Genomic DNA, 12,022 nt, shown 5'->3' on the forward strand with positions numbered 1-12,022 from the left:
CTGTGACGCTAACGGCTCCATAGTTTTGCAAAATTTACCCCTTCCAGACAACTGCATTAGCGACTTGGGAACGGGGGAAAGGAAAAAGAATACAATCCCAACAGGTTTCTCTTCCTCCACTTCTAAGACTAAAACCAATCAGCAACACTTGTGATGTCACAAAGGGCCGCCAATATCACTGTGTGGTTAGGGATAACACCTCAAGCCAGGGTTGCTATGTTTTTTGCCACCTTCTAAACGTGGAAGGTCCAACAAAGAATCCCCTTTTGGCGGGAAGCTAACAGTTGGAAGTAAACAGAGAGCTAAACATCCAAACGTCCATTTACTGGACTTTTTTTGAACAATTGGTTCCACACATACTTATTATCTCTAATAATGGTATAATTTGGGACTTAACAATAAACAAGGTGTCAAAACAAATCCAAATTCTTCAGGTTTTGCCGTGCTTTTACTTTGAAGGTACCTGAACCGAGTCACAATACCTGTATTCGCTGTCCGGCTGCAGGTCCCTGACCAGGTGACACGTGCCCGACTCCACCGTGATGGTTTGCTCCTCCAGAGTGATGACGTAGGAAGTGATGTCCGCCCCGTTACTGTTGGGCTCCTCCCACTTCAGGTGGAGGCAGGTGGACGGGGACACGCCCGACTCCGAGCTGTTCGGGAGGTCCAGGATGGCGAGGGTGGAGACCGGGTCCGGGTTGGTCGCCGGGGTGCGGAAGCTCACCTGCTCGCTGGGGGGGCCGGCGCCGGCCTGGTTCACCGCCTTCGACGGACACAAGGGGGGGGAGTTGTCATTTTCTCAGAAGTGAGCATGATGTAACACAGTGTGTTCTCAAGTTTAACAGGAGCTTTTCAAAGCGAGAAGAAAACATCACATTTATGTGAAGAACACCAAGAATACCTTCTAAAACCTTGAACGATTTCTTTCTGTCCTTTTTTTGTTTTTTTAATGTTCTTCTTAATTAGCCGACATAATGAGCACACTGTGGCTTTTAAGTGTCACAAAAGGACCAGGAACATGAGGAAACCGTTACAGACAGAAGAACACAACGTCCTGCTGACCCCTCCGCCCCAACTTTTTTTTTTTCCAAGAAGCAGCCGGCAGCAAGAAGAAATCTATAGCGTGCCATAAAAACATGAGCCTGACTTACACCTTTATCTTGGCAGTGAAGCGACTACTTATTTTAAAGGGGCCAGACAGAAAACTAAACAAAAATCCTATTCAAGTTGTATTTCTTATAATTTACCACCAGACACCCAAGATTTTTTTTTTTTTTTTTTTGCACAGATGGGAAAAAAAAACCAATAAAAACAACAACAAAAAACCCCAATATAAAACGTTCAAGGCAGCAAGAAAAGAGTGTCTGCATGTTTGTTCATGAAAGTCTAGAGTGAAGGATGACAAAGTGAGAAGGCGTGAGAGAAAAAGGACGCAGAGGGCTGGAGGCAGCTGATTGGCTGCGGCCCGGCGGAGGAGAATCAGAGCCGACAGATGATGGATGGCGATCCAAGTGAAGAAAACGCATTGCTCATTATGGCGCCGCGGGATCCCCAAGTGGTCGGCGGTTGTTTTGCGTGTTTACCTGTAGCCTGCAGCAGTAATCTGTGGCCGGCGTCAGGTCCGACAGCTCGCACAGCGTGGCGGCGCCGCAGTAGATGAGCTCCATGGGCTCCTCTTCCCTCGCCCACTCCAAACGGTACTCGGAGATGTCTGTGCCCGAACCCTCGGGACTCTGGGTCATCAAATCCAAAATAAGAATTTGGGTATTATGATTAATGTCAGTGATTTTTTTTTTTTTTTGTATGTCTCTGAAAAAATAAATAAAATGAGCATATTTGCGTTGGTCTCACCTCCCAGTTGAGTGTTACGCAGGTATTGCTGGTCAAAGTGATGACCGGTGCCGCACACTGGCCCGGAGGCCCGGCGGCAGTCGTCACCTCCGTGGGTTCAGAGTGCGCTCCAAACTGAGAGGAGAGGTGGAGGACGTCAGCGGAAGCGCAAACAAACAAAGACAAAAAATGTTTGTCGGTTTTCCAAAGTGCAAAGACTCCTTCTCGTCCTACCCCGGCCTCGTTGGCAGCCCGCAGCCTGAAGCTGTACGTGGCTCCGGGCAGCAGACTCCCCACCGTGCACTGCAGCTCCGAGCCGTGGTAGACCTCGGCCGGCTTGGCGCTGCCCTCGCTCATCTCCAGACTGAACACGCACTCCTCACACACGCCCTCGGACGCCGGAGAGTCTGCGGGGCAGAGGGTGGATAAAAAAAAAAAAAAAAAAAAAAAAAAAAAAAGGGAATCAGTTATTGGGGATGGAAAACTCCTGGCTGAAGCTAAATGTGGCTCAGTCTGTGACCGCTGAGACTTTACGCAGGATTATCTTTTAAAAATCAAATTGAAACTTTTCCGTCATTCAGCTGCATTTTAAAAGCAGGCGGCGCGGCGACTCTCAGTAACAGAGGGGAAAACCCTCCGACACATCAGGTCTGACCTTTAAAGTAATAACAGCCAGCGCTCGCTGATTAGGGCCCCGGGGCCAGCTGCACTGAAATTGTTTAAACAAGGACTCCCTCTGTTCCCCCCCCCCACCCCCCTCCGTCTTTCGAGTCTTTCGCCTGCCAACAGATAACTGCACTAATCAGCCATAACAGGCCGACATTACGGGAGTCAAGTCCGATACGAGGCTCTGTTAGGAGCTTAATTGGCCAAATTTAGGGCCAAATTAGGGCTGAAAGAGGCTTGAGTGGAGTTATGATAAGAGCAAATTTAGCGGCAAGAGGACAATTAAGCTGCTATATATGTATATATATAAATATATATATACAAACAACGCTGTCTGGCAGATGACCAAGTCAGATTGCCCTTGCTGGTCAGCACTCACCCCATTGTAACTGCACTTCCTTGTGTTTGGCTTTACCCACAATCCTTGGCGGCTGGCAAGGACCCGGCGGGACACTCAACGTGCGGACCGGGACGCTAACGGTGCACTGCAGAAAGAGGAGAAGGCATCCCATGGATATCTTGATGAGCGAGTAAAGTTTCAGAAAAAAAAACTACTAATTCATGTATGTTCTGCAGAGATGTACAGCTAACGCTGGTTTCACTGATTTTTTTTTTTTCTTATCTTTTTTTTTTTTTTTTTAAACTCCTACTAATTAAAATTGCAAGTTGAAAAAAATAATTGCAGATTTAAAATGATAATAAATTGCATTTGCGTGTGTGTCCTACAGGGCTGTGTCCTCCGGTGGTGATGCTACAGACGCGCAGGCGGTAGAAGGTTCCGGGGGTCAGGCGCTCACACACGCACTCCGTCGACGGGCCGCTGTACGCAACCTCCCACTGGCTCACTGACACACACACACACACACACACACACACACACACACACACAATCGACACAAATAAATGATGAGTGGCGAGACAAAAGTGCGTTCCTAGAATCCCACAACAACAACAAGTACGTCACAGTACTTGAGAATAAATGAACAGAATAAATAACACACACACACACACATTGCAGAGCCGTTTGTGTCCCTCTCATGATTGTGTGGGCATGCAAAAGGTGATTATTCCCCTTTGCCAATGTAAGATGTGATTGCAGAATTATGCATATGCAAGATGTGGGCTGGTGCAGTCAAGGTGAACTTAAAACTAAACTAAAAAAAACTACAAACTGCTAAAACTGTTGGACCTCCCATGCCGCGATCAGCACCCTTTGTGACATCACAAAGGGGTGAGCAGATAGGGACACAGATTAATGGTCAAGTGCAGAATGTTGGGGTGTGGAGGGGTGGGGGGGTCTCAAATGGTAAGGTCACCTTGGGGGGAAAAAGGAGATTTAAATGGAACTAATCATTTTTCAAGCCGTGTGCACCTGTTCAACCGGCAGTGCTTAGCTGAGTGTGCTTTCATGTTATATTTATGGTGTGATCGGCGGAGCGGCATAAGGTAGAAAGAGAACATTGGCTTCCTATCTAAAACTGGCTGCGCGCTGAATAGACGGCGAATGGTGGCGGCTCTTTATTTTAAGTGAGGAAAATGGACAGAGTGGAACATACGGCCTTAAAAAAACAACAACAACAACAATATGAACTGTGGTGAAAGGAAGACGAGGACGGTGGCACCTTCGGAGGATCCCTCCGAGATCTCCAGCAGATACGTGAGGGCCTCCGAGCCGCCGTTGTCCAGGGGCGGGTCTGTGGAGGAAAAGGAGGAGGAGGAAGAGGAAGAGGAGGAGGAGAAGTCAGTGTCAGTATTCATCTCTCAGTTTTCCACCTTTACATCCAGAAACGTTGCTATTTGGCCATTGACAATCATTAGAGATCTGCTGTGTGACATTTACTGCCATCTGGTGGTAAGAAAGCGCACTGCAAACCCATCACATGTAAGTAGTTGAAGGAAGAGCAATTTTATCTGCATTGCCAACATGTAAATCCAGTCTGTGTGCAACTAAGGCTTGGTTTTGGTCATTTAGCAAACTTCAGTGAAAGTAACAGCAATAATCATCATCTCTACCCCATGTGACAGTGAAGCCGTAGGGGTTTGCCGCCGTGACGCAGGGTGCAGACGGGGGACCCGGCTTGTCTGGATTGGTGGTGCAAACCAGCACCTCGCTGGGGCTGCTCTTCCCCTCCATGTTCGACGCGATGAGCTGCAGAGAGACGGCGAGGGGGAAACAAAACCAACAATGAATTAACTTGAGTTAAAGAGTGGGTAAAAAAGAGAGGGAACATCTAGGGCTTTTAGAGGAGCAGGGCCGAGCACTCCGCTCGCTAAAGAGCAGCTCGTTTTAACAAAGGCTGCCGCTAAAATGTTGGAAAGCTTCCCGGGCTGATGGATGTCGGAGAGGCTCAGAAACACCTGGGAACGAATGAACACGGCTCTGTCCCAACTGAGACCGCTGGCGACGTGAAAAGGAGAAGAGAGCAAGAATAGAGCAAAAGAAATAATATTCGTGATAACGACTACAAGAAAAAAAGAAGCTAGGTGACGCAAAATCAAGCCGGCTCACTCCAAAAATATTTATATCCTTCCATTCAAATACATCAGGGCAGTTTCAGTGTTTTGGCTGTGGAGACAGTGGGACTTGGGAACCTACCCTGAATTTATACTGCGTGCTCCTCTTCAGGCCTTGTACAGTACAGGTCAAGTTTTCTCCAGTGTACTTTGGATGAAAGTCAGTTCCCTGTAGGTGGCAAGAGTTTTATGATCTCATTAGAGCAGCGTGAATACCGGTATCAAGGCCCAAGTTTGGGGTTTGGATGCAACAAATGCTGCTTTGGCCAGTTATAATAACCTCATGAATCTTAGAATTCAGAATTAGGTTGTTATTTATTGACTTTTTTTTTTATTTTATTGTCAGCAGAATATTTCCTGTGTTCCTGACAGTGACGGTAGCTGATGCAAAAGAGACTGAAGACCCTTTGCATGCATCCTTGAGAGGAACATGCAAAAAGTCTCTGGAGTCTCTCTATGTTAATTAAATAGAGGGATTTTCATCACATATTGTATAACAATAACAAGAAAAACATTTTTATTGGTGTCAGTTATTGAGGCACCTACCCTGATCCATCCAGGAAATTAAAAGGAGATTACATTTTTTTTTTTTGGTGAACACTCACGCTGTTGTCTTCCTGGATCTCCAGAGTGTATTTGAGCTGCTCTTCGCCTGCGCTGCCCTCGGGGCGGCCCCACTCCAGGGTCACCCAGGACACGCCCGCCTTGACCAGCCGGGGCGCCAGAGGCAGCGGCGGCAGGGAGCCCATGGTGTAATACACCACCTCTGGGCTGAAGCCACTGGACACAAGAGGAAGGAAGAAAAGAGACGCCTGACTGACTGGATCATTATTTTTAAAGAGCGGTTATTACAAACAGTCAGAAGAAGGAAAGGAGACCAGCGGTATGAAATAGATGTCAGGCAGACTGGGGAGATGAGAGGAGGAGCGGGAGGCTAATTTAAGGCCTGCAGTCAAGGACCAAGAGCTCGTATCAATATTTCATTCAGGCGAGTGTGAAAGCAGAAGGGTGCCTTTTGTGCACAGCTCTGAAGGTAAAATCAAGCTGAAGTGAAGTGTCAACGCCGCTCTGAGTGCAGCAAATATCCCATCGTGTCCCTTCTGTCCTCGTCCAATCAAACCGCTGGAGAGAGGTTTGCGTGTTTGTGCAGAGTCATGGAATCTCTCGCATCGTAGATGCAAACACAAACACGAGTGAGCCCAGATCGCTCATATGTTTGTCATGGACTCTGTTCACCAGCTGACTTCCTTTCAGCTGTGACAAAACCTGTCAATAGCTGCCCTTTAAAAGGCGAATTAGAAGAAGAAGAAAAGTGGAAGAGGAGAAGAAGGGTCTGCGATGCTAGCTCATGCTAATATGGCTAGCATGTACGCTGCGGTCGACGCAGAACCTCAGGGCATTTTTTTTGCATTTAAAGAAGGAAAAAATGCTATGTGGCTCAGTTAGCTGTACAACACCTGACTGGTTAAACCTCACATATTGCCACGTTCTCTGAAGTTACGCTAAAATGTTTTATTTTTTGAACTTTTTTAACCAGTACCTTGCGCCGATGTCGTTGTGGGCGGCCATTCTGAAGGTGTAGCCGCAGGCCGGGTACAGCCGTGTCACTTTACAGTGTCGCTGGCTCCCGAAGTAACATTCTCTGAAAACACTGTTCTTCTTTCCCTGCAGAAGAGAGGAGAAAAGGGGGGGGGGGGCGACAGGCGGGGTGAGGGGGGATTAACCGGCGAGGCACTGAGGAACTGAAAGTGCGACAGAGCCCTGAGGGGAATAATTACAGACTTAAAATGGGATCTTGTCACCGAGGATGAACCTTTACATCCGTTTTAACAGATTTTCCTCATTCCACGTTTTTTTTCCCCGTAAAGGAATGACAGCAGAGAGTGACGGCTAATGAACATGAGGAGGCGGGGGTGGGGTGGGGTGGGGGGGCTTACCTCATCCCACTGGAGCATGTAGTTTGTGATTTTGGATCCGTTGTCACCCGTAGGCTGTGGACGAGAGAGGGAGGGAGGGAGAGAGAGAGAGAGAGAGAGATTAGCCGAGGATGAAGGAATCTGACGGAGACGGAGGAAATACCTTCCGCCTGTTTTTATGACCAGCCGCACTCATATCCTGTCTGGCCGGCTTATCGGCGGTCAGGAGGGGGCAGAGAAGAGGGTCGGGGTGGGGAAAAAGTTTTGCACCTATGTTTGGATACAGTTTGTTTCGATTGCCTCCACTTTTTAATTGCCAAAAATACCCATAATTCCTGTGAAAATTCTCCAATCTGGAATATTTCCAAAAATTCTCCCGCTTAACTTCACATGGAAAGTTTCTGGAAATTTACCAAGAATTTGACATGTTCGAGCCCTGATTGAAAAATCCTGAAATAAGCCCTTGAAAAACAAAAACACCCGATCCAACCTGGGACACTTTGAACAGTTAAAGCGCTGAGCGACGTCAGCACCAAGCGCCTTTACCTTCCACTGTAGGGAGATTGAGCTCTTGGTGCGGTTGTGGAGTTTGGGCGACGGCGGGACGTCGGGGACGCTGCAGTGTGTGGTGAAGGAGGCGGCCTCCGAACACGAGCCTCGCACCGAGTTGTACGAGGCGGACACCCTGAGGAGCAGGAAGATGGGAGGTTGGAAAATCCTGACCAAGACCGAGGAGCAACGGGAATACAGTAAAATCACCAAACTCCTTACCGAACGTGGTAGTCCGACGCCGGCCTCAGGTCTTTCAGGTGGAACTCCAACTCTTCTCCGCTGCAACACACACACACACACACACACACAGGGGTCAGCGCCCACGCCTGGTTCCTTGGGCCGCCGAGACTTTTCAGACTATTTTCCTACCTGTATATGAGGCGATACTTCCCGTCTCGGCCCTTTTCTGACAGGGAGACCTCGAAGGAGCACGACACGGGTATCCCGTTGCCGTGCCTGTGCACCAGGCCCGCCAGGGGAGCCCAGGACAGCCGCGCAGACCGCGCCTGCACGTTGGAGACCTGTTGCACACACACACACACACACACGCACTGAACATGCTGCACAGAGACAGGACGCAACGCAACTTTTCGAAGATGATGTTTTTTTTTTATAGTTATTTTATTTATTTTATTTTATTTCATTTTCACTTGACGAGCTAATAAGAGGGCACCATTGACAATGTGTAAGAGGGAACCTTTTTTTTTTTTTTTTTTGCACAGCTGTACAAAAACATGTCATTTTCAAACGTCTGGTTCCGTTTTTGGGGGAAAAAAACTAAACAAAACGCTTATGTTCTCGAATGAACTGCTGCTTTTTTCTTTACGGGTACCAGAAATGCAAAAATGTGCGGCGGCGTTCATCTCGTGACCCGACGGGAGTGGACGGGAACTCAGCGCCCAATTTGCAGTGATTTAGCGCTCGGCTGCGACGCGACACCGCACACAGAAGCCGCAGCCGCGTCGCGACTGTCTGGGAGGAAGACGGGCGGGCACGCGCGCAGACAGACAGACGGACAGACGGACGGGCAGACGGGTCATCGGGTATAAACGGCGGATCTGACGGCGGGATGGAAAAGTGACGGCGGATGAGAAGCTGACATCCCTCAAAGACTGCGGCCTGTATTTTGCGCTGTGGTATTTGCCATGCGAGTGAGTTTCATGGGCGAGCGGCGGCTTACAGTGAAGTGGGAAGAGACGCCGTAAATCCGTCACCGGCGTTGTATTTACTGCTTGCCAAAGATGAAAATTAAGAACACCGTTTTTCTCACACTTTCATGTTTCGTCCCATCGGGGAGAAAAAAAAAGTGAAATCCGGGCATGAAAGCAACTTTGGTGCCAGATGTACAGCAAACCATTCAAGGAACCTTTGAAAGTGCCACAGGCTTCAGGTCTTTATTTTCCTGTCCTGGACTCCAGTGGAGTGAAACTATCTGTCGGCCGACGCCTGGCCATGCATGTGGCCCACCAACTGGCGGGAGGTGGGAGTGCCCTCTGTGACATCACAAAGGCCCTGCTTTCTTCACAGAGCTGTTTTAGCGCAAGCTTTCTGTAAAGCAGAGCGAGCAAGTAGGCCAGAATGGACGACAGGATGCAGAGGAGTTTTATTAAGAGGGAATTTTGCATCATTTAGGACCTTTAACCGATACATCTTTGTGTATGATTTAAAGCTAAACACCACATAAAGTGCTTAAATCAGTTTGTTGTGTCACTGTTTTAAAATCCTTTCATTCTAAAAATCTTTAACCCGCGGCTGAAATGTCATCCACGGTTCATCGTGACTCCGCACAGTTCAAACACCGCCTCTGTTTGCAGACACTCATGTTTCATGCGTCCCCTCCCTTCTGGTGCCGTTGCCGGAGATTAACGAGCGCGGTTAGTTTCTAATCTAAACGCCGGCGCCGTGATTAATTCCTCTTTTCGAGGAAATGTGAATTTTAATGAACACGGGCGAGCCTGCGTGAACCGCTCTCATCGCTCTGATGCCTCGGCCAACATGCGAGCCCAGCGTGGCTGAGATCACCAGCTGTCACTGTTGCAGGGAGGCCTGCACGGTTCTTCCGTACGATTCAGACGCACACTATGTATCGGTGTTTCGCCACTTCTAGGCCTCATTGGAAGCGGCAGGTGATGCCTGGAAGACCGGCTGGATTCATTGCCTCCAGTTTTCAACCTCTTATCAATTTTTTTTCGGATCAATTTTTTCTCCATTTGTCTCGCGCGAACAAACCAGACAGTGGACGGAGCGAGAAGTTGAGAGAGAAGCTGCTGTTGGAATAGTTTTCCAGCGAATAAAAAAGGCCGGAGAGGCACAAGACGGGCCGATGCTGCCCCCAAGTGGCCAGCGTGTGCAGCGCCGCGGGGCCCTCCGGGGGCAAGAGGCACAGCGCGCGTGCATCTGATTTCCATGTTAATCACTGCGACGGGATGAAAATATGAAAAGGCTATTGGAGCTGATGCCGGAGGCGGCTGCATGAGACAAGCGGTGATTGATGAAGCCGGCGGCGAGCGAGCAGGGTTGGTGCGTGCGTGTCTGCGTGTGTGTCTTATTCATACCCACCTGTGGTTTTTCAATCGTAGACAGCATGTCTTGAACACGCTTCGCCTCTGAATCATGATCTGCAGGCAGACGGGAAAAGCAGATTATTACAAAAGCAGAAATGGATTCATGAAAATGAGCCAATACAAGTCTCAACAAACATAGAGACACTGGCACCCAGGCGCCTGAAAAGGAAATCACGTGACTTGTGATTAGTGTTAGATTGCTTTTGTTCAATGGGGAGACAAAAGAATTTGCATTGCATTGAGCAGAAGCATCCGAGAAGACGGAGAAGGCTAGCGACACCCAGGTCAGCCAGGGTTTGGACCCTGACGGGAAAAACGTGGGATGGAAATTCCAGGAAAAGTGCACGGGCCGTAGATCAGCGCCGCTGCAAGCGGTCAAAGTGCCACATTTATTGGATATTAAGTCATTTTGGGCCGAACCTAAGCGGGGTGAGGGGGAGGAAAGAAAGACGAAGCAAGAACTGGCCCAAAATAGAGCGGTGAACAAACTGCGTGGGATGCGGCGCTTGTTTTCATCAATTCCATCGAGTCATGATGAGCACATTCCACGGAAACATAAAACTAAAATCAACCGGCCTTCTGCGAGAAGAAAAAAAAAGAAAAGAAAAAAAAAAGCAATGAAAGGTCCCCCAAAAAACAACGTCATTAGTCACAAATTCCTGACTTTAAAACATGGAAAAATGGAAAGAGCAAAGTGACTCATGGTCCCCGTAAGAAAAATGAGTTCACACACACACACACACACACACACACACACACATCGTGTTGCATCATTTTCATACAAACGCCCCACTTGTTGTAGTTGATGCGGCAACAACCTGATTTCAAAAATAAATTCTGCCAAACATCAGATGGGGACTCAGCTTTTTGTGAAAATGCTAAAAATAGATCAAACTCTCTGTCTCGCCTTTGTCCTGCACTTTAGGGTCCACGTGCTGACGCATGGTGATTTATCAGTGACTCGGGGTTGTCAGGACGGTGACTCCCACTAAGTGCGTATGTGTGCGTGGTGAATACGAATTCCCCCCCCCCCCCCCCCCCCCCCCCCCCCACACACACACACACAAACACACACACACACACAGTGTGATCCCAGCAGCGGCAGCTTTTTCCAGCCGGAGGAGGCCTGCTTTCTCCATCCGAGCCTGGCAACTGTAAATCACACAGGAGGATGTCTCCATGTGTGTGTGTGTGTGTGTGTGCGTGCGTGTGTGTGTGTGTCAGCCACACGGAGCCAGTTGCACCTATATGCACAAACACGCTCACACACCTGTTCTCATAAAGCGTATTTGAGTGAAAAGTTGATTTGGAACACTACACTTTTGGAATAAGCGTAACATTTGTCCTAATCCTGTGTGTGTGTGTGTGTGTGTGTGTGTCTCAGTTCCTATGACAGGTTATGTGGAGGAGAGGGCCTTCCCGGGCCTGGGGGTGCACTTATGAGTCATGGCAACAGTGATGTCATGGAAGGACAACCTGGACTTGACCTTTTTGTCTGTGTGTGTGTGTGTGTGTGTGTGTGTGCGTGTGTGTGTGTGTGTCAGTATCAGGTTACAGGCAGGACAGTCATGATGGGCGCACAACATAAGAGCAGATTAAAAGAGAGAGAACGGCTCCAGCGTGTGTAGCAATGATGGGGACTGTTGCGCCTGTCTGCATCACCTGTCGAAACCCTGGAAACACACACACACGCACACGCACGCACGCACGCACACACACGCACACGCACCCTTTCAGCCGCCTCTTTGAGCAAATGCAATATTTTCTCTTTTACAGAATAAATGAATAAAAAGCCCGGCAGCTCCCGACACGCACGTCCCTGCGGCTTGATTCCAGCCGTTCAATTCATGGCAGCTGAAAGGAATAAAGCAGAATATGGCCTATTTAGCGCGGGGCCGTCCTGTCGCTGCTTGTCAGCGGCGGCTATCGCGGCAGAGGCGAAGGCGAGGCGGAATTCCATGACGGCATCTTTTCAGCTGC

At 48.8% G+C, this 12,022-nt stretch overlaps 1 protein-coding gene across 1 annotated transcript in view; it reads right to left on the minus strand.

Moving 5' to 3' along the window:
• fndc3ba (fibronectin type III domain containing 3Ba) overlaps nt 1–12,022 on the minus strand; it is a 77,602-nt gene that overhangs the window by 12,869 nt on the left and 52,711 nt on the right. The window contains exons 8-23 of the mRNA XM_076017639.1: nt 10,038–10,096; nt 7,848–7,999; nt 7,698–7,757; nt 7,473–7,611; nt 6,948–7,001; nt 6,551–6,675; nt 5,616–5,790; nt 5,093–5,179; nt 4,510–4,645; nt 4,119–4,190; nt 3,223–3,341; nt 2,876–2,981; nt 2,065–2,237; nt 1,852–1,965; nt 1,584–1,733; nt 483–763 (exon numbers count right to left, since the gene is read on the minus strand). Of these exons, the coding sequence (XP_075873754.1) occupies nt 483–763; nt 1,584–1,733; nt 1,852–1,965; nt 2,065–2,237; nt 2,876–2,981; nt 3,223–3,341; nt 4,119–4,190; nt 4,510–4,645; nt 5,093–5,179; nt 5,616–5,790; nt 6,551–6,675; nt 6,948–7,001; nt 7,473–7,611; nt 7,698–7,757; nt 7,848–7,999; nt 10,038–10,096 (2,002 nt within the window). The remainder of the gene's footprint in view (nt 1–482; nt 764–1,583; nt 1,734–1,851; nt 1,966–2,064; nt 2,238–2,875; nt 2,982–3,222; nt 3,342–4,118; nt 4,191–4,509; nt 4,646–5,092; nt 5,180–5,615; nt 5,791–6,550; nt 6,676–6,947; nt 7,002–7,472; nt 7,612–7,697; nt 7,758–7,847; nt 8,000–10,037; nt 10,097–12,022) is intronic.

The sequence above is a fragment of the Nelusetta ayraudi genome, unplaced genomic scaffold (assembly GCF_046127955.1).
Source record: "Nelusetta ayraudi isolate G7.1 ecotype Tasmania unplaced genomic scaffold, CSIRO-AGI_Nayr_v1 ptg000007l, whole genome shotgun sequence".
In the NCBI taxonomy this organism is placed as follows: domain Eukaryota; kingdom Metazoa; phylum Chordata; class Actinopteri; order Tetraodontiformes; family Monacanthidae; genus Nelusetta; species Nelusetta ayraudi.